General features: G+C 48.8%; 1 protein-coding gene across 3 annotated transcripts; it reads left to right on the top strand.

The window, feature by feature from the left end:
- Positions 1-2,758: 2,758 nt before the first annotated feature.
- THNSL2 (threonine synthase like 2) lies at positions 2,759-12,861 on the top strand. 3 transcript variants are annotated; one of them, XM_032686796.1, is made up of 10 exons: positions 2,759-2,764; positions 4,368-4,464; positions 5,043-5,267; positions 5,960-6,154; positions 6,421-6,573; positions 7,248-7,478; positions 8,309-8,457; positions 11,142-11,267; positions 12,132-12,271; positions 12,380-12,861. In XM_032686796.1, the coding sequence occupies exons 3-10, from the start codon at positions 5,045-5,047 to the stop codon at positions 12,648-12,650; spliced, it is 1,488 nt and encodes a 495-aa protein (XP_032542687.1). In that variant the 5' UTR covers positions 2,759-2,764; positions 4,368-4,464; positions 5,043-5,044; the 3' UTR covers positions 12,651-12,861. The 3 variants fall into 3 exon arrangements, with proteins under 3 accessions (XP_032542687.1, XP_032542686.1, XP_032542688.1); XM_032686795.1 differs by having other exon boundaries at positions 5,040-5,267; XM_032686797.1 differs by lacking the exon at positions 5,960-6,154 and having other exon boundaries at positions 5,040-5,267.
- The last annotated feature ends 7,805 nt before the right edge of the window (positions 12,862-20,666 follow it).

Here is a 20,666-nt window from a genome sequence, read left to right as displayed (position 1 = left end):
GGTATAGTAGGATCAGATTGCACAACCTTTTCCAGGTAACAGCGTCTCCAATACCCCACCACGGGAGCCAGCACTGCACAATTCCCTGTGCTCCCTTTCTGCTCTGTCTTTATGAGTGGCTCCTACACTTTGGTCTACAAGATCCAAGGCACAATACAGATGTCCTTGAGCTGGTTGTGAAACACCTCCCTTCGAGGAAAGAGTTGCACCTATCTGTGGGGAAAGGGCTGCCGTGCTGGCAGCTCCTTGCCCTGCAAAATCACCAGAGGCAGACGTGGAAAAGTCTCTATGTTTACATTGGTAATGAGAGGAGGTGACCCACGTGGCAGTTCTGCTTCATGGCAGCTGAAATGCTGACAATTTATATCAGGCGCAGCTTTGAACACTTTAATTCATCTACAGTTGAGCATTTCTGCCTTATATCTCCTTGACATGAGGCTCAAACAAATGATTCTGGGTGTGCATTTGCCTGTGCAGCTGCAGACACTCTGCAAACCTCCTTAGCTCCCCTTCTCATGGAGTGCCATGGATCTCCAAAGCTGACCAACGTGTGAGTCTGCTCCTGAAAGAGGCAGAACTGAAATAGTTTGATTTCTGCCAACCCCCTTTTTTTTTTTTTTTAAATCTAGAATCTCCCTGTTTTCTGTGTGAAAGTTCACACTTCGGTGCCTGAGAGAGCACGGGACATTTAACTTCTTCAAGAAGTCCCCGTAATGAGCTTATATATTTTTCTCAGCCAACATAATGCACTTTCCACTGGGATGTACTCTGTATGGGGTAGTAAATGGCATTGCAAAACCCCAGATATCCTGATCACCCCCTTACTGAACCTGCCTGGTGTTGCCTGGGTTACTTATAGGTCCGAAGGCTTTTATTTGTGTGTGGTTTTCAGGCCCCAAACAGCTTGTGGGCAGAGGCAGGACTGGGAGATATGGGGAGATTTTTGTGTTGCTCAGGGTTATGAGATGATTTTTTATAAAAATTGGTGCATTCTGGACCTACTTGAAAGGTGGGGTCCTTTCTATGTGCCTCTTTCTGAATGTCTCCCTGGGGGTAGGAGAGATCCTGCTGAAAGGAGGGTGATAAAAGCCATTCTGTTGGCTCAGGCCTCTCAGCTTCGTAGCCTGACCTCCTGCCCCAGAACTTCTCCCTTGCCTCCTCTTCTTCAGTTCCAAAATAGGGCTCTTTGGGGAGATGTTTCCCAGCTGTTTTTGGGATTGCTGGATGTCCGTGGCCCGAAAGGTGGAGGCAGGTGTGGGAGGGTGGGAAAGGCTGGGTGGGGGAGCAGGGAAAGACTCGGGAGGCAGCAGTTCTGCATCTCCTCCGTGGACACAAGGCATTGTCGCCATCTAGTGACATGGGATTCACCGGTACAGCCCGTGTTCCTGAGAGCTCCTGGGGATGCTCCGCGTGGGGAATGGACAGGGCACCCCAACCCAAAGCGCTGCTTGTGCTTGGGACATGTAGGGGGGCCCATTGCTGGAGAGGACGGAAAAGCAGCTCAGCAAACACGAAGCTGAGAGTGTTGCCGTGCTTGTCTTTGAGTGCTGCAACACTTGGGCCTGAGACCTGAAATTTTATGGGAATTTGTGCAGGAAAAAAATTGTCTCCTTGCTGTTATATGTGCCCTTCTGCTTCCTCAGTCCTCATCATGCTTTTGGAAAGTGAAGAGGCTGAGAAAATTCTGTCTGGAGGGATGAAAACCAATGCACTACAAAAGGAAAGGTTGGAAAAGTCTGACAGCAGCCTTAGCTGGGGTTTGCAAATACAGCTAATTCCTGACATATGAGTCCAAAGAGCATGAACTGCTCAGGAACAGACAAGGTCCAAAGTGGGAGTGCTAATACCAGCAGGAATATGGAGGCACTGAGTAAGACCGGGTTAATTAAAGGCTGTTACATTTTTCCAGCCCTTGATCTGTTGCTGCGGTAGATGAGTCCTGACAGGCTGGTGTGCACGGGCACCCTCTTCTCCTCCTTTCTTTTAAAGTTCAAAATAGTATTAAAGAATCATAGAATGAATCATAGAATCATAGAATGGCCCGGGTTGGAGCAAACTTAAAGATCATCTTGTTGCAACTACCTTTCACTAGACCAGGTTGCTCAGAGCTCCATCTAAAATGAAATGCCACTCTAAACCTGAATGCATGAAAATTTCAGGGCTGAGCGTGGAAAAAGCCCTCCCACTAAATGCTACCGTCATCCCAGTGAGCGTCCCAGACACTTCCTCTGTGTTCACCTGTGGCTGCCACATCAGCAGTCCCTGCATCCCAGCATGAACCACTGACCCTGTTAGTGAGGGTTATCACTGCTGATAGGCCCAGGGCATAGACAGGCTTGTGGCAACAGCCCTGCTGCAAATGCAGACAGCAGGTATCCTGGTATAACCCATTTTTTGCAGGGTTCATGCATCTCAGAGGGATGTAATGCTGAAGGGATCATCAATCTCATTGTAAACTCTTCACTTGGAAAAAAAAAATTAACTGAATCAGTGCAGTCGTCTCTTTAGCTGTGCTAAAACACACATTAGAAGAACTAGACATATGGTAAGTAAATGCCCTGGGGCATAATGTCGCATGGTGGTGGGAGTAGGTGAGGTCTCATTGAAATGTGCTGGGTGACCCTTGCAGAGATGATCAGACGCACATTGGTGATGTTAAATTATTGCACTGGAAATAAGAACTATCAGATTGTGCAGTTTTTCCTATGGATTTGATTCTTTCCTTGTTCTAGCCTAAATCTGAGCTGAGCTCGAAGTGTGCTCTGTCTCTGTGTGGGCAAGGAAGGAAAATCCTAAATTCACCTTGGCGCACTGTTGTGGGAGAGGGGAGAGGTCAGAGTAGAGGAGACAAAACCTGTATCCTGCAGCTTTTAATATTTCCTTTATTTCCACTATTTCACTGGTTTTTTTCCAGAGGTGCTACTTGCAGGTTTTTGTGTCAGCTACCGCTGGAGCATGATGAGGAGCTGAGGCTCTGGTCTGGAGACATCAGATGGCCAGATGACCTTGGGAACTTTTGATGACTTCAGGGATGATGCTGGGGGGGTTTAACCATCAATTTAAACTTGAGCCATCCCTGATGAACAAGGTCCAGCCCCCTACCTGTTTTTTTCTAGCACCTTCTGAAAGGACCTGGATGCACATCTGGGATGGGCACAGACCCCCATTGCAAGGTCAGCATCCCACAGCATGCCAGTGTGGCATGAGGACATGGTGTCTGCGGGTACAGGGAGGTCACAGCAGGTTTCATTTTTGCAATGTCATGAGGAATGTTGAGCACAGAGGTCTCCTAATGGTGGAGAGATATGGACTGGTTGGGTGATATAATGTATATAATTATAGATAAGTAGCTCCCTGCCTAGCTGATTTCCTAGAGATTTGCTCTGCTCTGCCCACTGTGTGAGCTCAGATAAATTATTAAAAAGCTTCTGTTTGCTTCCTGCTCTGCACAACACCATCAGGAGCAACTTTGCCCACAGCCTGAAGTTTTGCTTCTGCCTCCTGCTGAGGAGCTTGCAGAAGCAGCCCTTTGGAATGCTGGGTGTAGAAAGCCTGTTTCTATGTCAGTGCTCAGGGCAAGGACTGGACCACCCTCTTCTGGAAACTTTTCTCGTGGCTCCACTTACTCCCCAGAGTTAAGAGAGGCAGTGTAATGTGTCAGACTCCAGTGTTTTGGCAGGCAATGTGTTCCCTGCTGCAGACATGAGCTCTCTGGGTCATGGCAGGCTGTTATCAGCCATCCCTTGTACCTCTGCACCTTCTGCCTGAACTGAAGTCCCCACTCAAGCTCCAGCAGCACACATTGAGCTGCATCCTGGGTTTGTGCAGCCACTGGTCTTGTGTCAACACTTCTCTTCAAAAAACACTTATATTAAAATAAAAAGTAGAAAAGGGATGCACAGCCATTCCCTGCAAAGGAGAACTGGTTTCTTTTTGCACAGTCCCGCACATGTCCCCTCTCCTTTCTGTGCCTCAGTTTCCCCATCAGTGGGACAGGGCTGTTAGGAGGCTGAACACTTGCCTTTGCACAGCTGAGTTACAGACTAATCTTTGTTGCAAAGATGTTTCTGACCCAAAACCTGCTTTAAGCAGGTTCAATCTCAAATTGAAATCCAAGCTCACAGTTACATCAGATCAATGTGTTTCCTCAGCTGGGGTTATACTGGAGACAACAAGCCCTCTGTTGTCCTGTGCTTGATCACCCTCATGTTAAAAGCACTCTCCTAATATTTAATTAGATTTCTCCCGAGCTGCAGCATACTCCCATTCCCAGGCTCGGTGCAGGGAGGCTGTCTCTGCTGGCTGCTCCGCAGGGAACATCGTCATGTTGCAACGGGGACAAGTTTTCCGTGAGCACAAGTGCAAAGGGCGACCGGGCTGTAAGCGGTGGCAGCAGGTTGTTTGTTCACTCTCCTGCCGCCCATCCCGTGCCGAGGGGCCGGAGGATTGACTCAGGTGCCCGAGGTGGGAACAGTCATGGGAGTTCACGGGATCTGGGTGGGAAATGGCCTCTTCCAGCAGCGCCGGTGGCTGCTCGGTCGGATTTGCGTGAACACGGAGGATTTAGCTCAGCCCTTCCTGCACTGAGTCAAAGCCTGTCCTTAGTTTAACCCCTTTGAACAGAATCAGCCTGCTCTAAAAACATAGTTATTTCCTTTTTAAAAAAAAAAAAAAAAAAAAAAAAAAAGCTGCAGCTTTGGCAAACAGCCCACAAGGGACATGACGTGCTTGTGCAGCGGCTTCTGCACCGTCAGAGATTTTCCTAAGGCGGGAAGTGTCTCCGGGGCAGGGTGGGAAGGGTGAAGGGAAAATGAGATGAGGAGGCTCCAGCCACCTTGGCATAAATCCCAGACGGTCTTTCCATCCCCTGCAAAATGCCGCATGCCCCTCACTGGCCCCCGCTGCTCCAGCTCCCTGTGACTTTTTCTGAGAGGAGGTGGTTTGTTCCCTGAGGAGCTCTGTATGTCCATAGGGGAAATTTTTGAGAGAGTTGAGGGGGCTGCTCTGGGTCCCTGGCAGTGACAGCAGTCCCTCCCCAGCAGCCATGGAGTACATCAGCACACGGGGCGGCACGAGGGCCGTTGACTTCGAGGGAGCCCTCTTCTCCGGCTACGCGCCCGACGGGGGCCTGTTCATGCCCCAGAACATCCCCTCGCTGGACAGGGACACCCTGCGGCGCTGGAGCAGCCTCTGCTACCGTGGGCTGGTCAAGGAGCTGTGCTCCCTCTTCATCCCAGCCGACCTGGTCCCACGGAACACACTCAGTGGTGAGCGCAGTGACACAGGGAGCTGCTCGCGGGGATGTGCGCGAGGATTTTAGGGTGTTCAGATGCACCTGCCTGCCTACACCCCACCCTCTCGTGGCCCCCAGAGGACGGAGCCTGCTGCACTATTGCCTGCTTTTTTTCTGTACCCTGATCTCCTCTGTCGCCTTGCAGGAAAAGATGTTCCCTGTGTGCAAATAGGCATTCTGGTGACTTCAGTAGTGATGGCTGATGCTGTGACCCTGCTCGCTGCTGGGTCGCCCGGCTGCTCTGCTGGGCTCCAGACTTGCCCTCCCTCTAGGGCTTCCTGCTGCTCCATGCTCTCCTCGAGAGCACATTTTTAATGTTTTACAACATTTAAGAGCTGTCACCTCCACCAGAGGGCAGCTGCAACCTCTGTCTCAACGGCACATAGTGATAAAACTCAAGTTTCCTGTATTTTATATTTTAGCACAGTTTTCTCTGATTGTGTAGAGTATCCCCCGGGGTTACTTGGCATAGAGTTATCAAACACCATGAAGCTGGGCTGGTTTATTCCTAGTAACTACTAATAACTTGTTGGATGTCTGTCACTGCTCCAACAACTGAGAGTCTTTGGTTGTGCAGAAAGGTACCAGGAGCATGAAGAACACAGGTGCAGGAAGCCATGGGTCAGAAAAACAATCTAACAGCTTCTTTAACCATTTTCCCTCTAGACCTGATCGACAGGGCCTTCAGCAGATTCAGGCACAAGGATGTTGTCCATTTATCCAGGCTGAAAGATGGGCTGAATGTTTTGGAGCTGTGGCACGGGGTTACTTTTGCGTTTAAGGATCTGTCCTTGTCCTGCACAGGGCAGTTTTTGCAATATTTCTTGGAGAAAAAGCAGAAGCACATCACTATTCTGGTGGGTGAGTATGTCTCTTTGTTGGGGGTAACATTTCTGGGCAGGCCTTTACCTTGAGAGCTACTATCCCACAGCCTTCCCCACAGATGCCCCAGAGTGATATTGCCTTATGGGTGGCTGGTGAGTGATCTCCAGGTAATGCCAGGGTGGCTTATCCAGTCAAAAACATCTCATGGTGCATCTCTGTGTCTTTCCTTGAAGTGCAGCAATGCAGGTTTGACTGATGCATCATTTTTTTTCTTTTCTTGGTGCTTCCTTACTTTGAAACAGGGACATCAGGGGACACAGGGAGCTCGGCTATCGAGAGTGTGAGAGGGCAGAAGAACATGGACATCTTTGTTCTGCTGCCCAAGGGGCTCTGCACCCAGATACAGGAACTTCAGATGACCACCGTCATTGAAGACAATGTCCACGTTTTTGCTGGTTGGCACTGCTGTTGGACTGTCCACTCTACGGCCCTGCTGTGTCAAAACCATGACCCTTAAAGTGTGAGGGAGATGCTCAGTGGGATTTGCAGCTTTAGCAGCTGTAGCCAGCCGGGTCATTGCCATCACCATGCCCAGACATCTTGCTAAAAGGAGACGACATCCCCAGTTTGGTGACCAAGTGGTTCAAGGCGTCTTTGTCTCCTGGCCACAGATCAGAGCTGCCTCCATGCAGGCGGGTGGTGTTTGGCTACACTGAGTTCAGCACCATTTCTTGACACTAAAAGGATTTGGAGTCACCTCTGCCCTCTGTCTTCTCACCTTCATGTGTGATCCATCCCCTACCACTTTGCCATCCCCATGGGTCAGCATCCCCACTGGGTGCTTGAGCTGCTTGAGTTCCCATGGACTCTTCTGCTCAGCCAGGTCTCACCTTGGCATCTCACAAGGGGAAATACATATTTGGGAAATATATATTTGGTATAAGCAGGAACCCTGAGTGCCACGTCTGCAGAAACCACCCGACATCCACAGGGTGCCACTCAGCCCCTGAGGCAGATGGGCCACAGCAAACCCCAGGGCTTGAGACCAACCCCTATTTCTGAGCAGAAATACCTTGTGCCTGATGCACTACTGTTGGCAAATCTAATCTTTCCTTTCTCCTTTTGACAGCTCATGGGAACAGCGATGAAATCGATGAACCCATCAAGGAACTGTTCACTGATGACGATTTTGCCAGAAAATACAATTTGATGAGCTTGAATTCCGTCAACTGGTCTAGGATTATGGTGCAGATTGCTCACTTCTTCTATGCTTACTTTCAGTGTGCCCCATCCCTGGATACCACCCCGTTGCCAGTGGTGGAAATTGTTGTGCCAACAGGAGGAGGAGGAAATATCACAGGTAAAGGGAAAAAGATAGGTTAGATAAGAGAGACAATGCTGTGATCTATAGACCAAAAGCACTTCACAGATACTGGGTATTGCTATTTATTAAAACACCCACTCTCTGGTAGGATTTCTTCAGAACCACTTTTATTTTATTACTCATGTGTGCTTATTACTCAATTTAAGTGTCACTGATGATTTACAAGGTGTAGAAAAAGCCAAACCACCCTTTGATGATGACTGTAGCTATCTTGAGGATGGGAACATTAGGAGAGGACAGAATGTGTTTGATGAAGAAAAGAGGGAAAATACTGTGGCTCTGATTTCTTAAGTGAGACATTAACAGAGGTGTGGAGTCCTGCCTAGTCCTACTCTGGTTTTCATGGTAGCGTGTGGTCAAGAGAACCACTCATAATTGCATAATCTGGCCTTCTAAATGAGAGCCCTTGATTGCCTCTGTCCCAAAATAGGCATAGAACTGTCTTATGACAGCAACAAAGGATTTGATATATTCACTGCTCTTCCAGGCTGCCCATCTGAGGCAGCATTAACAAGCCCAAAATCTTCATCTCTCTTGCTTGCACAGCACCTGCCTGACCTCTCGTCCCCTAACCATCCATCATCAAATGTGGAAATGCCCAAAGGTCAGTGTTCAATGGCAGGTGGAGCATTGCATCCCTGGATTTTATAATCTGGTGCTCCACCAATCAGAGCCCACCAGGGAATATCATTCGTGTTTGCTTCTGAGCTGGGTGCTCAATCAATTTGTACAATGACTCCTTTGCTAAACTTCCTTTGGATGTTTCTTCACCAAGCACACATTTATTTTTCACTGTTTTTTCCCAGCTGGCTGTATTGCCCAGAAAATGGGTCTCCCAATTCGAGTTGTTGCCGTGGTGAACAGCAATGACATCATTCATAGGACTGTCCAACATGGAGATTTCTCAGTGGTAGAGAGTGTGAAGGCTACATTAGCATCAGCCATGGATATTCAGGTATGTAGTGAATTGGCCAAAACGGGGAAATAGCAAATATTGAATTTTTTTTGCTTTTACTCTGATCTACCTGCATAATTCTGCCACTGGCAGTGCCTCTTAGTGATGCATTAGGAGGTGTGACTCCTATTAACCATTTAGGCTGCAGGCTGCTGAGCTGAGATAGATCAAACACCCTCCTCCTCACTTTTCAGGGCTTGACTTTGTGATCTTCATTGTTAAATGCTGTGTTTCTGGGGTTTTGTCCTGTGCAAGGTTAGCAAGAGAGGGACACTTTCACAACATGTGACAACTACAGAATTATAAATGCCACCATGTCTCAGGGGTTTTGTTGATGCTTCTGAAAGGCTCCGCCAAGAGCAAGAGGAGAGACCAGGAAGAAGGTAGGGAAGTCCAGAAGAAATACCTCGTTTATGGCCGTCTGCAGCTTGCTCAGAGCAAAGCAAGTCTCAACAGGCAGGCAAAGGCCTCAGAAAGAAAAGTCGTGGAGGTACAGAAACCAAACACCTGGAAGCAAATACCTCCTGTTTCATCCCTACCCTGTGATCCCCAGGGATTGGATCTGCTTCCAAACAAGTGATCAAAGAGGGAAGCCCTTGGTGTTGTGTCTCTGTGGCCTTAAGCTACCTGGATTTTCCAAAAGCTGTTCAAACACCTTGGGAGGACCCGGGAGCCTGGAGGGGCTGCCGTGCTCTGCAGTCACTAAGTCCCTGTGCCCTTGTCACCAGGCTGTGATCTGCAACTTGGCTTTCCTCCCAAGCCATGAACTTGGGGAGCTCCTCAGAGATCCAGGGGTATCTGGGATCCTCTCTGGACCCATGTCCCTTCAGTAGTACTGCTCTGCTGAGGTACCCAAGCATGTGCCAGCCTTTGGGATTATGGCAGCAGGCAGTCAGGCAAGGTGATATCCTGAGATTGCTGAGCAGCTGGATGGGTGTATCCCTCTACACATCCCTCTCCACACCTGCATGGGCCATCATTGTTCACCTCACATCTGAAGCATCCATGCAAATTTTTCCACAGCATAAGAAACCATTCATTCTTGAGGGGAATTCAGGAGGTCTCTAGTTGGGGCCTGTTTAAAGCAGGGTCAGCCCTGAGGTCACACCAGATTGCTCAGGGATTTTCCATTCGGGTATTGGAAACCTTTAAAGATGGAGAGTGCACAGCCACTTTAGGTTGCCTCTTCTGCAGCCTAAAGCACAGCAGAGAAAATTTTCCCATTAGATGCTGCCTAAAGAGTTGCAGGTGAAGCAGGAAGTCTGGTGTGGATGAGCCTTGTAAGGAGCAGTCCCAGGAGAATCACAGCAGGTCCTGTGTCTTTGCAGCACCTAAAGACAACCAGGGGATGTTCTCTGGCCCTGAGGTCAGGAAGCACCACACGGCTCGTGTCCACATGCCAAAACTTTGTCCCCAGTGTGATCTGTCCTCCAGATTTGGCCCCAAAGTTCTCCTGGACAGTTCTGGTGGCCTGGGACAGAAGCAGAAGCCTTACTTAGATGGTAAGACCAGTACTTGCACCAGTGTCCTGGCCCAGTTCAGCTGACTGGTGTTGACACAGAAATCTGTAGTGGAAACCAAAAGGCTGGCATGAATGGAGGGTGAAGGGGAAGCGTGTGTGAAGGATGTGGGAGCAGCAGAAAGAAGGACAGGAGAAGGGATCTTGGGAGCATGGTGCTGGAGGAACTTCTGGGAGCAGGTTGTTGAAGTCCAGGGCACACTGACATGTAGCTTCTCAGGACAGCCAGGTTGGGAAGCAGAGGACAGCCTAAAACAGGGGACAACCTAAAGCAAAGGGCAGGCAACACCCAGACTAGACTGAAGATTAGAGGCTCTGGGAGGTGATGGTGGGAAGATGAAGGACAGAACTGGGGCCATAAGACACCCAGATAAGGACATAAAAGTCTGAGTAGGACCTGATGACTCTCCAAGGTAGAACAAGATGGAGTGACAAAAGGTCGCAGGCAGAAAGATGTGAAGAGTTCATTCAAACCCATCACTTGAACCCAGGAAATGTGATGGGTACTCTGTGAGTTGGTGTCCCTTGTCCTGTCTGTCCCTACAAGGTGTCTCAGCCAAACCACTGGATGAATGTTTCTTAGTGCTTGTAAACATGCAGGGATGAGACAGGGAGAAGAGAAATTGGTTTGTGACCCTCCTCTATGGTCTTGCACAGAGCTCTGCTGCAGTGTTGCAACACTGATTGCTACGCAGCCATACAGGCCAGTCAAGCCCTATATGTGCCCTATAAGTTCACAAAGATTATCAGCCAGCCCTGCAGGGAGCTGGGTGTCGCTGTGAGTCACCCAGCATCTGCAACACTGAGTAAACAGCTGGATATTTCTGGTTCTCCAGTACACAGTGTGTTATTAGTCTGGGTTCATCACGGTGATTGTACAGATGCGATCACACCGTTGATTCATCAGTCATCCCTGCATTTTCTGTTTTAATCTGATGGTCACTGTCAAACAGGTCAAAGGTCCAAAAGACATCGTGTTCCCAAAGATTTGTCTTGGGATGTAGGTGAGCAAAGGGAAGACAAAAAGCCCACGCCAGCTGCCACCAAGAAAAACGCAGCAGTAGGACCTCAACCCTAAGGAGACATCAGAGAATCCACACAGGTTCTCTTCCCCTGAGATGGATATTTGAATTTCCACTGCTCACCTATTGCTTTGTTTTCCCAGGAGCCTTACAATGTGGAGAGGATCCTGTGGCTGCTCTCAGGCTCTGACAGCAGCCTGATAAAAATGCTGATGGAGCGATTCAGTGCATCGAAAAGGCTAAAGCTGCCGGAGGATTTGCACAGAAAGGTCAGTTCCTGACACACACAACACTATGTATGTGTGTGTGTATGTAAGGAGAACTACCGCTTTCAACTCATTTACATAATAAAAAAATCACAGTGGAGAGCTTCCAACCAAAAATTTAAGTGTGAGCCAGAACAGAAGTTTTATATCAATGTGTGTGCACTGAGGTGTTAAAAGCCGCTTTTAAATTTATTTTTTTTTTAAAAAGGCTTTTTCTTCTTTGCAAAACTAATTTAATAAATGCCTATAATTATTTAGTTAGGATCTGAAACCACTCCATCCTTGTCCATGCACCGAGGCATCATGCAGCAGATGCTGGCACAAATTGAGTGTTTGGGAGTGGGTCTGGTGACTTGGGTGCTGCAATTCAGCCTCACTCTTATGGCAAATGGGAGCACAACACAGAGAGAGATACAAGAGAAAACCGAAGATATGAACTATGAGAGGGCCAGATGCAAAGCCCTGCCTCTTCCCATCCAAATTCCCACTCACTGTCCCTCACTAAGCATCCTTTGCTTGGTGCCTACTCCTGCTTAAGCAGCAAGATAAATACTAAGTAATGATTTTATTAAAAGCAAGAAGAGCTGTTACACTGAGGTGGGTTTTACAAGTCCCTCAGAGCATGGGAATAGGAGCCAAGAGCTGAGGAGCTGATTCTTGGCTCCTTTCCACCCACGCTCGCAGCACCTGTGAATGGAAACCCCTTGCTCACACTCCATCTCCATGGTTGTTTCCAGCAGTGCTGTAACAACCCCTCTTCCTTCAGTCCTTGGGGAGCTCCGTCCTCCAGCCTCCCTGTTTTGAATTGCTTTGCTGAGTGCTTGTGGCTGATGCCCTGTACAGAACAAACCTCCCTGATTTCCACAGCTTTCCGAGACCCTACGATCCTGCTCAGCCTCCGACGAGGATATTGTTGGAGCCATGCGGCGCTGCTGGGAGGAAAACCGGTACCTGCTGTGCCCCCACTCTGCCGTGGCTGCTCACTACCACTACTCTCAAGCAGACAGGTGAGGGAGTGTTGGGGACTGGAGCATCACTATCCCCTTGTTCCTTCAGTATCTCCAGCCCAGGGCTTGCTTACATCCCAAATTTCCTTGCTTTTCTTCCCTTTGCAGCATTCCCCGGTGTTGCTTAGCTCCAGCCTCCGCAGCCAAATTTCAGGATGCCGTGCTCCGAGCTGGCCTGGTTCCCCAGATCCCCCCTGAAATCACTGCCCTGACAACGATGGAGACCAGGTCCACTCCCTTGGAGCGGGGACAGGACTGGGCACAGGTGCTCCGGGGGCGGATTGGAGCCGTGGCACAGCAGTGGGAGGCAGAGGGGGGGTGTCAGTTTGCACCCCTCGGGCAGCGTGGGATCAGGGCGCAGGTAGTCACACAGACCTGAGGTACTGGGCACAGCTGGCCAATGCCTCCCTCATTCTCTGTTCCCAGGAAAACCCCATGTTATGCTGGGAGCAGCCTCCATACAATGATATATTAGCAAGAACGCACTTCCCCATTGAAGTATGTGGACTATTTCATAACATTTTAAGTAAAGAGCTCTGCAGTTGTATCCCCTTTGCCCTAATAATTCATAAAATCTGATTGAAACTCTGGATTGACCTGCCTGTTCCATCTTTACCGGCTATTACAGAAAGATTCCTTAGCACTACTCACTGCTTCTTGAGCATTATCCAGTGATTCTGGCTCTGTACTGGGATGTTCAGCCCAGTGATCCCAGTAACACCCAAGATGCTCAATGGGAAACACATGCAAGACTGGAGCTTATCCATTTTACCCATCCTTGTAATTTAGGCAGTGGCAGGGATCATTCCCAGGCATTGAAACTTGCTCAATTATAGTGTTAAATAGCAGATGTTTTCCCTGGACATGCTTATCTTACAGCACTGGAAAGCAGTTATTTATCTCATGGCTTTCGGTCCTAGTCCTGCTGCAGACTCTTCCCAGGCAACTTCCACTGTAACGAGCAGGAAATGGGAAATTCCCCTTATCCTCTGCCTGAAACTTCAGGTCATTCAATACCATGTTCCCATCATATACATATAAATATATAAATACCTTGTGTGGGAGCTGCCTCCACAAGTCATGCATCTGGCAGGAATCTCTTGTGCCTAAAAAAGGGGAAAAAAAATAGGAATAATTATACCAGGGGGGAAAAATCCCCCTCTGCCATCAAAAAAAATTCCCCCTTTGACATCAAAGGAAGTCCTGTAATGGGAGGATTAATTTGAAGGTTTAGTGGCATTTAACAGGGTAAAAGTAAGTTCTGTGAAGTGATTCAGCTTGGGATGTTGCAGAATGTGCGGGAAGAGTGGGAAGCTTTGCCTGGGCTGCCTTGCTGGCACCCAGTAAGCCTTTTCCTTGGCTCCCTCCAGCACAACCGGCCCTGTGCCACCTTCTTCCATCCCACTGAAACCCTGCAGGAGAGGAGGGACCTGTGCCTTCTCCAGGATGGGGGCTGAGGCTACCCCATCCAAATTAACGTGGGTGAGGGAAACAGCTTAGTTGAAAATTATGCAAAAAACCACAGCACTTGGATGTTTTTAATGCTATCAGCTCAACTTGCATGGATCAAGGAGCTGGGAGGAAAATGGTGGTGGGGTCCAGGAATGATGCTTCACAAGGCCATCATTCACCCTTCTTTAAGAGCCAAACCGGCAAAATACCTGCTATTTAAGCAGCAGCTTAACCTCAGCCTCACAAATAACCCTGCCCTGAAGGATGGCTTTGCACGGGGTGGGGGGGTGGTGCAGCATGTCACTGGGGGTGCCAGTGAGAAACCTCCTGGTCCCATTCAGCCCCCACAATCCCCTCTGGTTGATGCAGATGTTATGCTCAGTGGACTCTACCACCTTTAAAAGCTGCCTCCCCCAATCTTGCGGCTCTCGGCTGGGGACGTCTGCCCAGTTGTAATTTAGCTCTTAATCATACCTTAAGACACCCTGTGAGAGGGGAGAGGCCTGAAATTCCACATCCAAGCAAGAGGTTGCAAACCCAGCTGTCTGGTGAGGACTGGAGTAGGAGGAGGAGACAGGAGGGCAAGGGGCCAGACCCGGACCCCTCACTGGGGAACACAGGGAAGGATGGGGTGAGTGGGGCTGGACTCACAGCCTGCCAAGGTCCTGGTGTGTTTTGCAAGCAGAAAGCCTGATGAATACATTCTATGCTCCCATCCCAATGCCCTGAAGCAGTAGGATGGGTAAAGGGTCCGGCCCCACTGCAGACAGTGCCCAGGAAGGGCGAAAAGGAGTTTAATTCTCAACCATCCTTGAGGATACCCCTATGGGGTGTCAGATTTTTTGGGGGGAATGACGCGACAAAAACTCTCTCTGCGATCTCTGGGCCAGAAGCACAGCAGGAAAAGCCTGTTCCATGCCTGGAGCCAAGGCAGAGGGAGCTCAGACAAGCTCAGCTTGCAGGGGGTGCTGCACTCCCACAGGGGGAAATGTGCAGCCGCACGTGCCAGGCCAGTGCCTGGGATATGGGAATGAACCTGGCCCCGTGGGCATGCTGTGTCCCACCCTGCTTCGGGACCACGGCATCTGTGGCCACTCACACTGGGATCTCCCACTCTGTCCCCAGAACAGGAGCTTGGGGCTCTGCTCGCTCATCCTCAGGTCTCTGGCTGAGAGGGAAGATCAGCTTGGTTTGTTGGAAAGACGGAAAATGGAGGGAGGAAAGTCGTGCAGAAAAGTGGTCTCTCCTCACCCAACACTGCTGGGGGGCTGCAGTCTCTGGCAGCCTGACATGCTCCCAATGTTAACAATATATTAGTTCTGCCCCTTCCAGAGCTGATCACAAATCCAGGACAGACTTGTCAAATAGTTCACCTCATACATCAGCTGACCACACTTTTCTTCAGCAAAAATTCCAATTTCAGGTCCCTCACCACAAGATCTGACACATGTGATCCAGGAGACAGTGATGCCCATGAACCAGTGGGAATCCCATGTTCCCCCAGAGGTCAGGACACCCTTCACACTGAGGGATGTGGCTGGGATGTGTTCCTAACTCCTATGTATCTTGAGGAGAAAGTAATGTCTTGGGATCTGTCTGGATACTCATGGGGTCTACCCTTTAAGCCATCTGCCTCCAAGCTTGCAGTTGTCACCTGGTGTTGGGTCCCACGGAGACTTCAGCAGCAGAGCCAAGCTGTGATTCATCACTCCAGTCATTAATAGGGCCATTAAGAGTGCTATTCATTAAAGGGGTACATGGGATGACTGGCTGACTGCAGCACTGGTTGAAACAAACTTGAGAGGAATATAAAATCCCGGGCTGCAGGTGAGGATGCTATTTCCCGTGAGCAGAGCAGTCCAGCCTTCCCCTGTGCTTTGCCACAAAGTCCATCCCCACCTTCCATCTTGTGGCCACCCAGCCCACCCCTGCTACCCAAGGAACTGATTTGGAGGCAATTACTCCACTGACTGGGCTGCCACATCCCTCTGCTCCAGTGTCACATTTATGAGCTAGGAGGAGGAGTCCACAACGTGGTGAATTATAAGCCAATGCTTTAAAACAGTGTTCTGAAGGTTTGGGAGTTGAATTATTATTTATAAGGCCCTGGGGGTGCCATGTAATTTATGGACAGGTATGAAGACAAGTAGGCGCTCAGACGTGGGGATGAGCCCAGTGTAAATGCTGAGATAGAAAGATAGATGGATGGATGAAGATAAGCTTCTTGGCCAGGAGAGCTGGAGACTGAAAAACTGGAGATTGAGAAGCCTACCCTTAGACATCTCTACTCTCAGACATCTCTGCTCTCCTGGAGTGATACCTACTGTCCCTGTACTCTCACTCCATAAGAGCAATTTCAAACCTAGTGCAAATAATTTGTTTACTTTTTTTTTTTTAAATTAATTTATCCCATGTGCAAGGAAAAAAAATAAAGAAGGACTTGCTTTGTTGTTGCAATTTGCTGCAAGGCATTCGTATGTGTGCTAATGATAAGTATTAATTAAATAGCTTGCTGTTGTCTTTTAAATGCAGTTATTTCAGGCTGTAATTAAACACAGACACCCAGCCCTTTCTGTCTGCATAGAAAGAGGCAGGCAGGCCTCCGGAGCTCGGCACTTCTTTCATTGTAACAGGAGAGAGGTGGAAAATGAGGCAAAACCAGTTTCCATTGAAAACTCACCTCCCTGTACATGTCCTTCACGGGGAAAGCAACCAGCTCAAGGAAATTAAAGGAATGCGACTTCCAAGATCCCAGCCCTGCAATCAAAGTAAGTTTATTTGCCCTGAAGATCTTGCAGCTTCATGCATTTTCAAGGCAGAGGAGATCACTTTGTTTGATCTCCGGCGCTGCACAGGCTGCTGAACAACACGCTGCCGTGTTCACCGTGCCCAGAAACTTGTTGGCTTATGCACATCTTGATTTGAGAGTCTGGAGATAGGAGTCCATCCCTCTCACTTGCTTCTTGGTTTCCCCAGGTTTTTTCACTCTTGCCGTAAATCCCCGCCTGTATGGTGCTCCTGTCATCAATATTAATCTTCCAGCTCAGGGTGTGCTTCCCAGGGAAACCAGAGCTACCACCAGCCCTGCTGCCCTCTCCCTTTCCTGGCTTAAAATAGAAACTCAGTGCTAAAGCCCCTTAGAAATGCAAATAAAATGTCAGATGCTCACGTGATGGAAAACAACCCCCAAATAAAATTTGCCATGTGCCTGCGACACCGAATGACACTTCAGCCCGTTATTTCTGCCCTCAAAGGCAACTGGTCTTCACTTATCTAAAATGCTGCTGTTAATCAATAAATACATGAAGAGACACTGGCCATCTGCTGTGTGATTTATGAGAGGTGGGCCCTTTGGGGTCCTGTCAACCCAAGGCTGGATTTGCCATGGTTTTTTCTGTCCCTTCTAGCCCAGTGGCTGTGTCTGTCCTGTGATTTTGATACAGCTGGACAGGTACCCACAGGGAGCCAGGAATATGGGAGGGGGTCTGCAACCCTCTGCAGGCTCCTTCCCTGGTGAGGGGAGCGCAGGGCTGGGAGCATCCTTGGGGCTGTTGATGTTAGCAGTAGCAGAAGTGGCTCAGAAGAGGATTTCCCCCAGTTAATTGCAGTGAGAAAGGGAGAGAAGCATGAGGGAAAAGCAAAAAAAAAAAAGGGAGAAAGTAAGCCTTCAGAAGTTAAATACTTAATTGAAAGGGAATTTGAGCAGAATCTTAAAACAAAACAAAACAACAAACTATAAAAAAAGTATTTTGGAGGCAAAACCAAAATTACTCACTTTTAGTCCAAATGGTTAAAATTTTGTGTGAGTTTTGGGAAAAGAAGAAAATTTAGAAATTTTGGAAATTTTAGAAATCTTTAGAACACCATATCACAAAAAAGGTGATAAAAAGTGTTGCCTCGCTGGAGCAAGAGGGCTGGAAAAGAGAGGAGCCGGTGGCTGCCCTGAGTGGCTCTGTCCTTGCCCTGACACCCTTGAGATCACCTCGAGCACTTTAAGATCACAAGATACTGAGGACAAAGAGTTTGTGTTCTCTTTTTTGCTCCTTAGTTCGCTGCATTTTCAGGCTCCCAAAGTTGCTTTAACATTTCTAGGACAGGTTAGAAGAATTTCTTAAAGAAAGCAGAGTACAAAATCACATATAATCATCCTCCAGGAGCATGGTGCTTTCAGAAAAGCCTCAAAAATAATGATTCCTGGAAAACAAACAAATTAAGAAGTGATGAGCACAGGAGGACAGTGATATTTTGTGCGATTCTTCACTATGCATCTCTTTGCTCTTACTTTGGGACTCCATAAGCAGAACATCACAGATATTTGCAGAACCTTTTGCACATTAATATGAAACAGCAGTGGGATGCTGCAGTAAATGATGGGGAAGGCAGAAGGGGTTGTGTCTGAACATGCTATTGTTTTGGTGTCTGACGTAAGCCTAAATCCTGGTCCGACATGGAAAAAGGAAGGTGACATTTTTGCCACAGAAGTTTACAATCAGAGCTTTAACCAAAAGAGCAGGTTTTGGGAATGGGGCTCTTTTCTGTCACTGACTTTCCATGTGACCCTGGGGAGTGTCGAGATGGAGTGAGGAGCTGGGGGACCCTCCTGCACCAGCCTGGTTACTGCCACGTGGATGACTCCAGATGTCTCACACTGCCTGGGGACCAGGCTGCTGCCGGCTCCTCACCCTGAGTTTGGTCCCCTGCAGCTCCACTTGGTCCTCACCTGCCCAGCAAAGCACCAGCACCCTGGGAACTCCTCGCTTCCGCTCCTCCGGGATGCTTGTGGGGATTAGCCAAGCTATGCTCCCTAAACCCATCACATGTGTTTCAATAGTTTTAATTGTTGCCTTTAAGATAATTACAGGCTGGAGAGCGTGGACAGGAAGAGCCCTGTGGATTTACACCGGGGCTTGGGTGCACCGTTGTGTACAGAACGGGAGATTTCCTGCTTGGGAGAGTGGTTTGCATGCCACAAGAAGGGAAGAACCACAAATCCCCACTTCCCATGGCTGGAACAGCTGGAACAAGGTGTCCCCCTGCACCCCACTCCACCTGCCCCGGGGGAAAGAATCCCCCAGCATCTGGCTTGGCAGTTGCTGCCCCTTGCTCATTTAAGCCGCATCTTTTTCCATCTTCCCAAGCCTGTACAGAGGGGAATTCACACCTGAAGTGAACAGGATTCTGAAAATCAGGCTCACAGTGGGACAGGGAGCACCCAGGGCCCTCCTTGCTCAGAAATGAGGCATTGTCATCAGCCAGCCCCAGCATTCTCCTTGGCTTTTAGTGAGGTGGACCATACTTGGGGTTTTTTAGTGTATTATGGTTTGTCCTGATCCTTTGCTGCCTATCCATCCTCCATCACCAGTGCAAACACTTTAAAGGGAGATGTCTCAATCCCTCCTGTAGGCTGAAGTAATTCAATATTGAGTGAGAGGAGCACAGTGACTACTTTCCCTCTGTTTACACCTTTCTTCAATTATTTTGTTGGAGCTCCCTGCTCCCCAGAGCAGGGCGGGTGGCTCTCAGGGACAACACAGCTTCCTGGATGCTTCCTTCCCGGAAGAGCTGGGGCAGCACTGAGGACCCCTCTTGGGGCACAGGCCCTCCCCAGGGTTAACCATGCACACAAGGTTTCTCTTGAGATCTTCTCCAGCCCAGTTGTGTCACCATGAACTCAGCAAGGGGTCCTTGCCTTTGCGTTTGCAGTAACCTCTTTATCGCTCATGCATTTTTAAATGAAAACAAGATTTCATCCAAATCCAAGAAATTATTCTGGTTCGGCCTGCTGGCTACAGGATGTCTCATGGCTGATGCAGTTTGGAGGATCAGTCTGGTTGCTCACAGACATCAAAACCTGCAGTTACTGAAGGGGTAATGTGGGGCCTGGCACACTGAGAATGTGATTTGTTTTAGTATTTAATCCGTAGAAATCCATTTAATAGCACTTCCTCTAAACTGCTGTCTTTTTTTCCACCCTAACTCGTAAAATGGAAATAATCCCAACAGCCAAAAAGGTTGGGAATAACTCAGATATTAAAATGCAGTGAAGATGAACTGGCTCCTGAGTGCAGATGGAGAGGACAGGGATGGGCCCCATCACTGCTGCCAAGGTGAGTTTTGGGGTCCTGTTTGGACTTAAATCTGCTGGCAGTTGATTAAAAATCAAACCCACTCCAAATCCAGAGCTGAGCATCTTGAGGGTCTCCTCAAGGGTGGGATATTCCCCTCCATGAGCTGCCGACTTTTCCCCAAAAGTCCTCCGCATCCCACCCCTCTTCTCCCCCTCCCTTTCCCTTTTGCCCCTTCCCTTTCCCTGTGATGTGACACGTTGGCAGAGAAATAAAATAATCATCTATTGCTTTATTACTTTTTCCACCCGTGCTTCTCTCACGGGCATCTGCATTTCGGGAAATGTTTTTAATATTTGCTAATAAAAGCAGCTCCAGTAATGACATGTTCCCTCCCCAAGACAAAATTGCCGGGACCGGCGTTATCTAACAAACTCGTTTTGGCACAAGCGCGTCGGTGTTCGAGCCATTTCTGCCCATTCACAGGATTATCAGCCATCTCTGCAGCCAGCCCCAGCCCTCCTCTCTCATTCCTAGTTAATTGGTGTGAAATTGGAGCAAGTTCTCAGGTGATAATGTGTTTGCATTTACTGCTTCACTGAACCACCCTAGCCACTCAATCCCAGCTTCATTAAAGCCTCAATCTCAGCTTTTGCTCCTGGCTGTGAGCTTCAAACCCTATTTCCTGCGTGGCAGACATACAGCCTAACACATGTCAGGAAGACAGCTTGAGCAGAGCTGCTGGGAACAAGCACGGCTACTGCCCAGGCGCCGCTCCGGGAAAATCACGTTCGTGGTGGGAAAGATGCTTGGAGTCCCTGCGATGGCTTCACGCTGTGTTGGTTGTTTTCCTGCGCTGGAGAAAGGCATATTTTATG

The sequence above is a fragment of the Chiroxiphia lanceolata genome, chromosome 4, assembly GCF_009829145.1.
Source record: "Chiroxiphia lanceolata isolate bChiLan1 chromosome 4, bChiLan1.pri, whole genome shotgun sequence".
Lineage (NCBI taxonomy): Eukaryota > Metazoa > Chordata > Aves > Passeriformes > Pipridae > Chiroxiphia > Chiroxiphia lanceolata.
The sequence above is the reverse complement of the archived record's forward strand: the minus strand, read 5'-3'. Positions and strand labels throughout refer to the sequence as shown.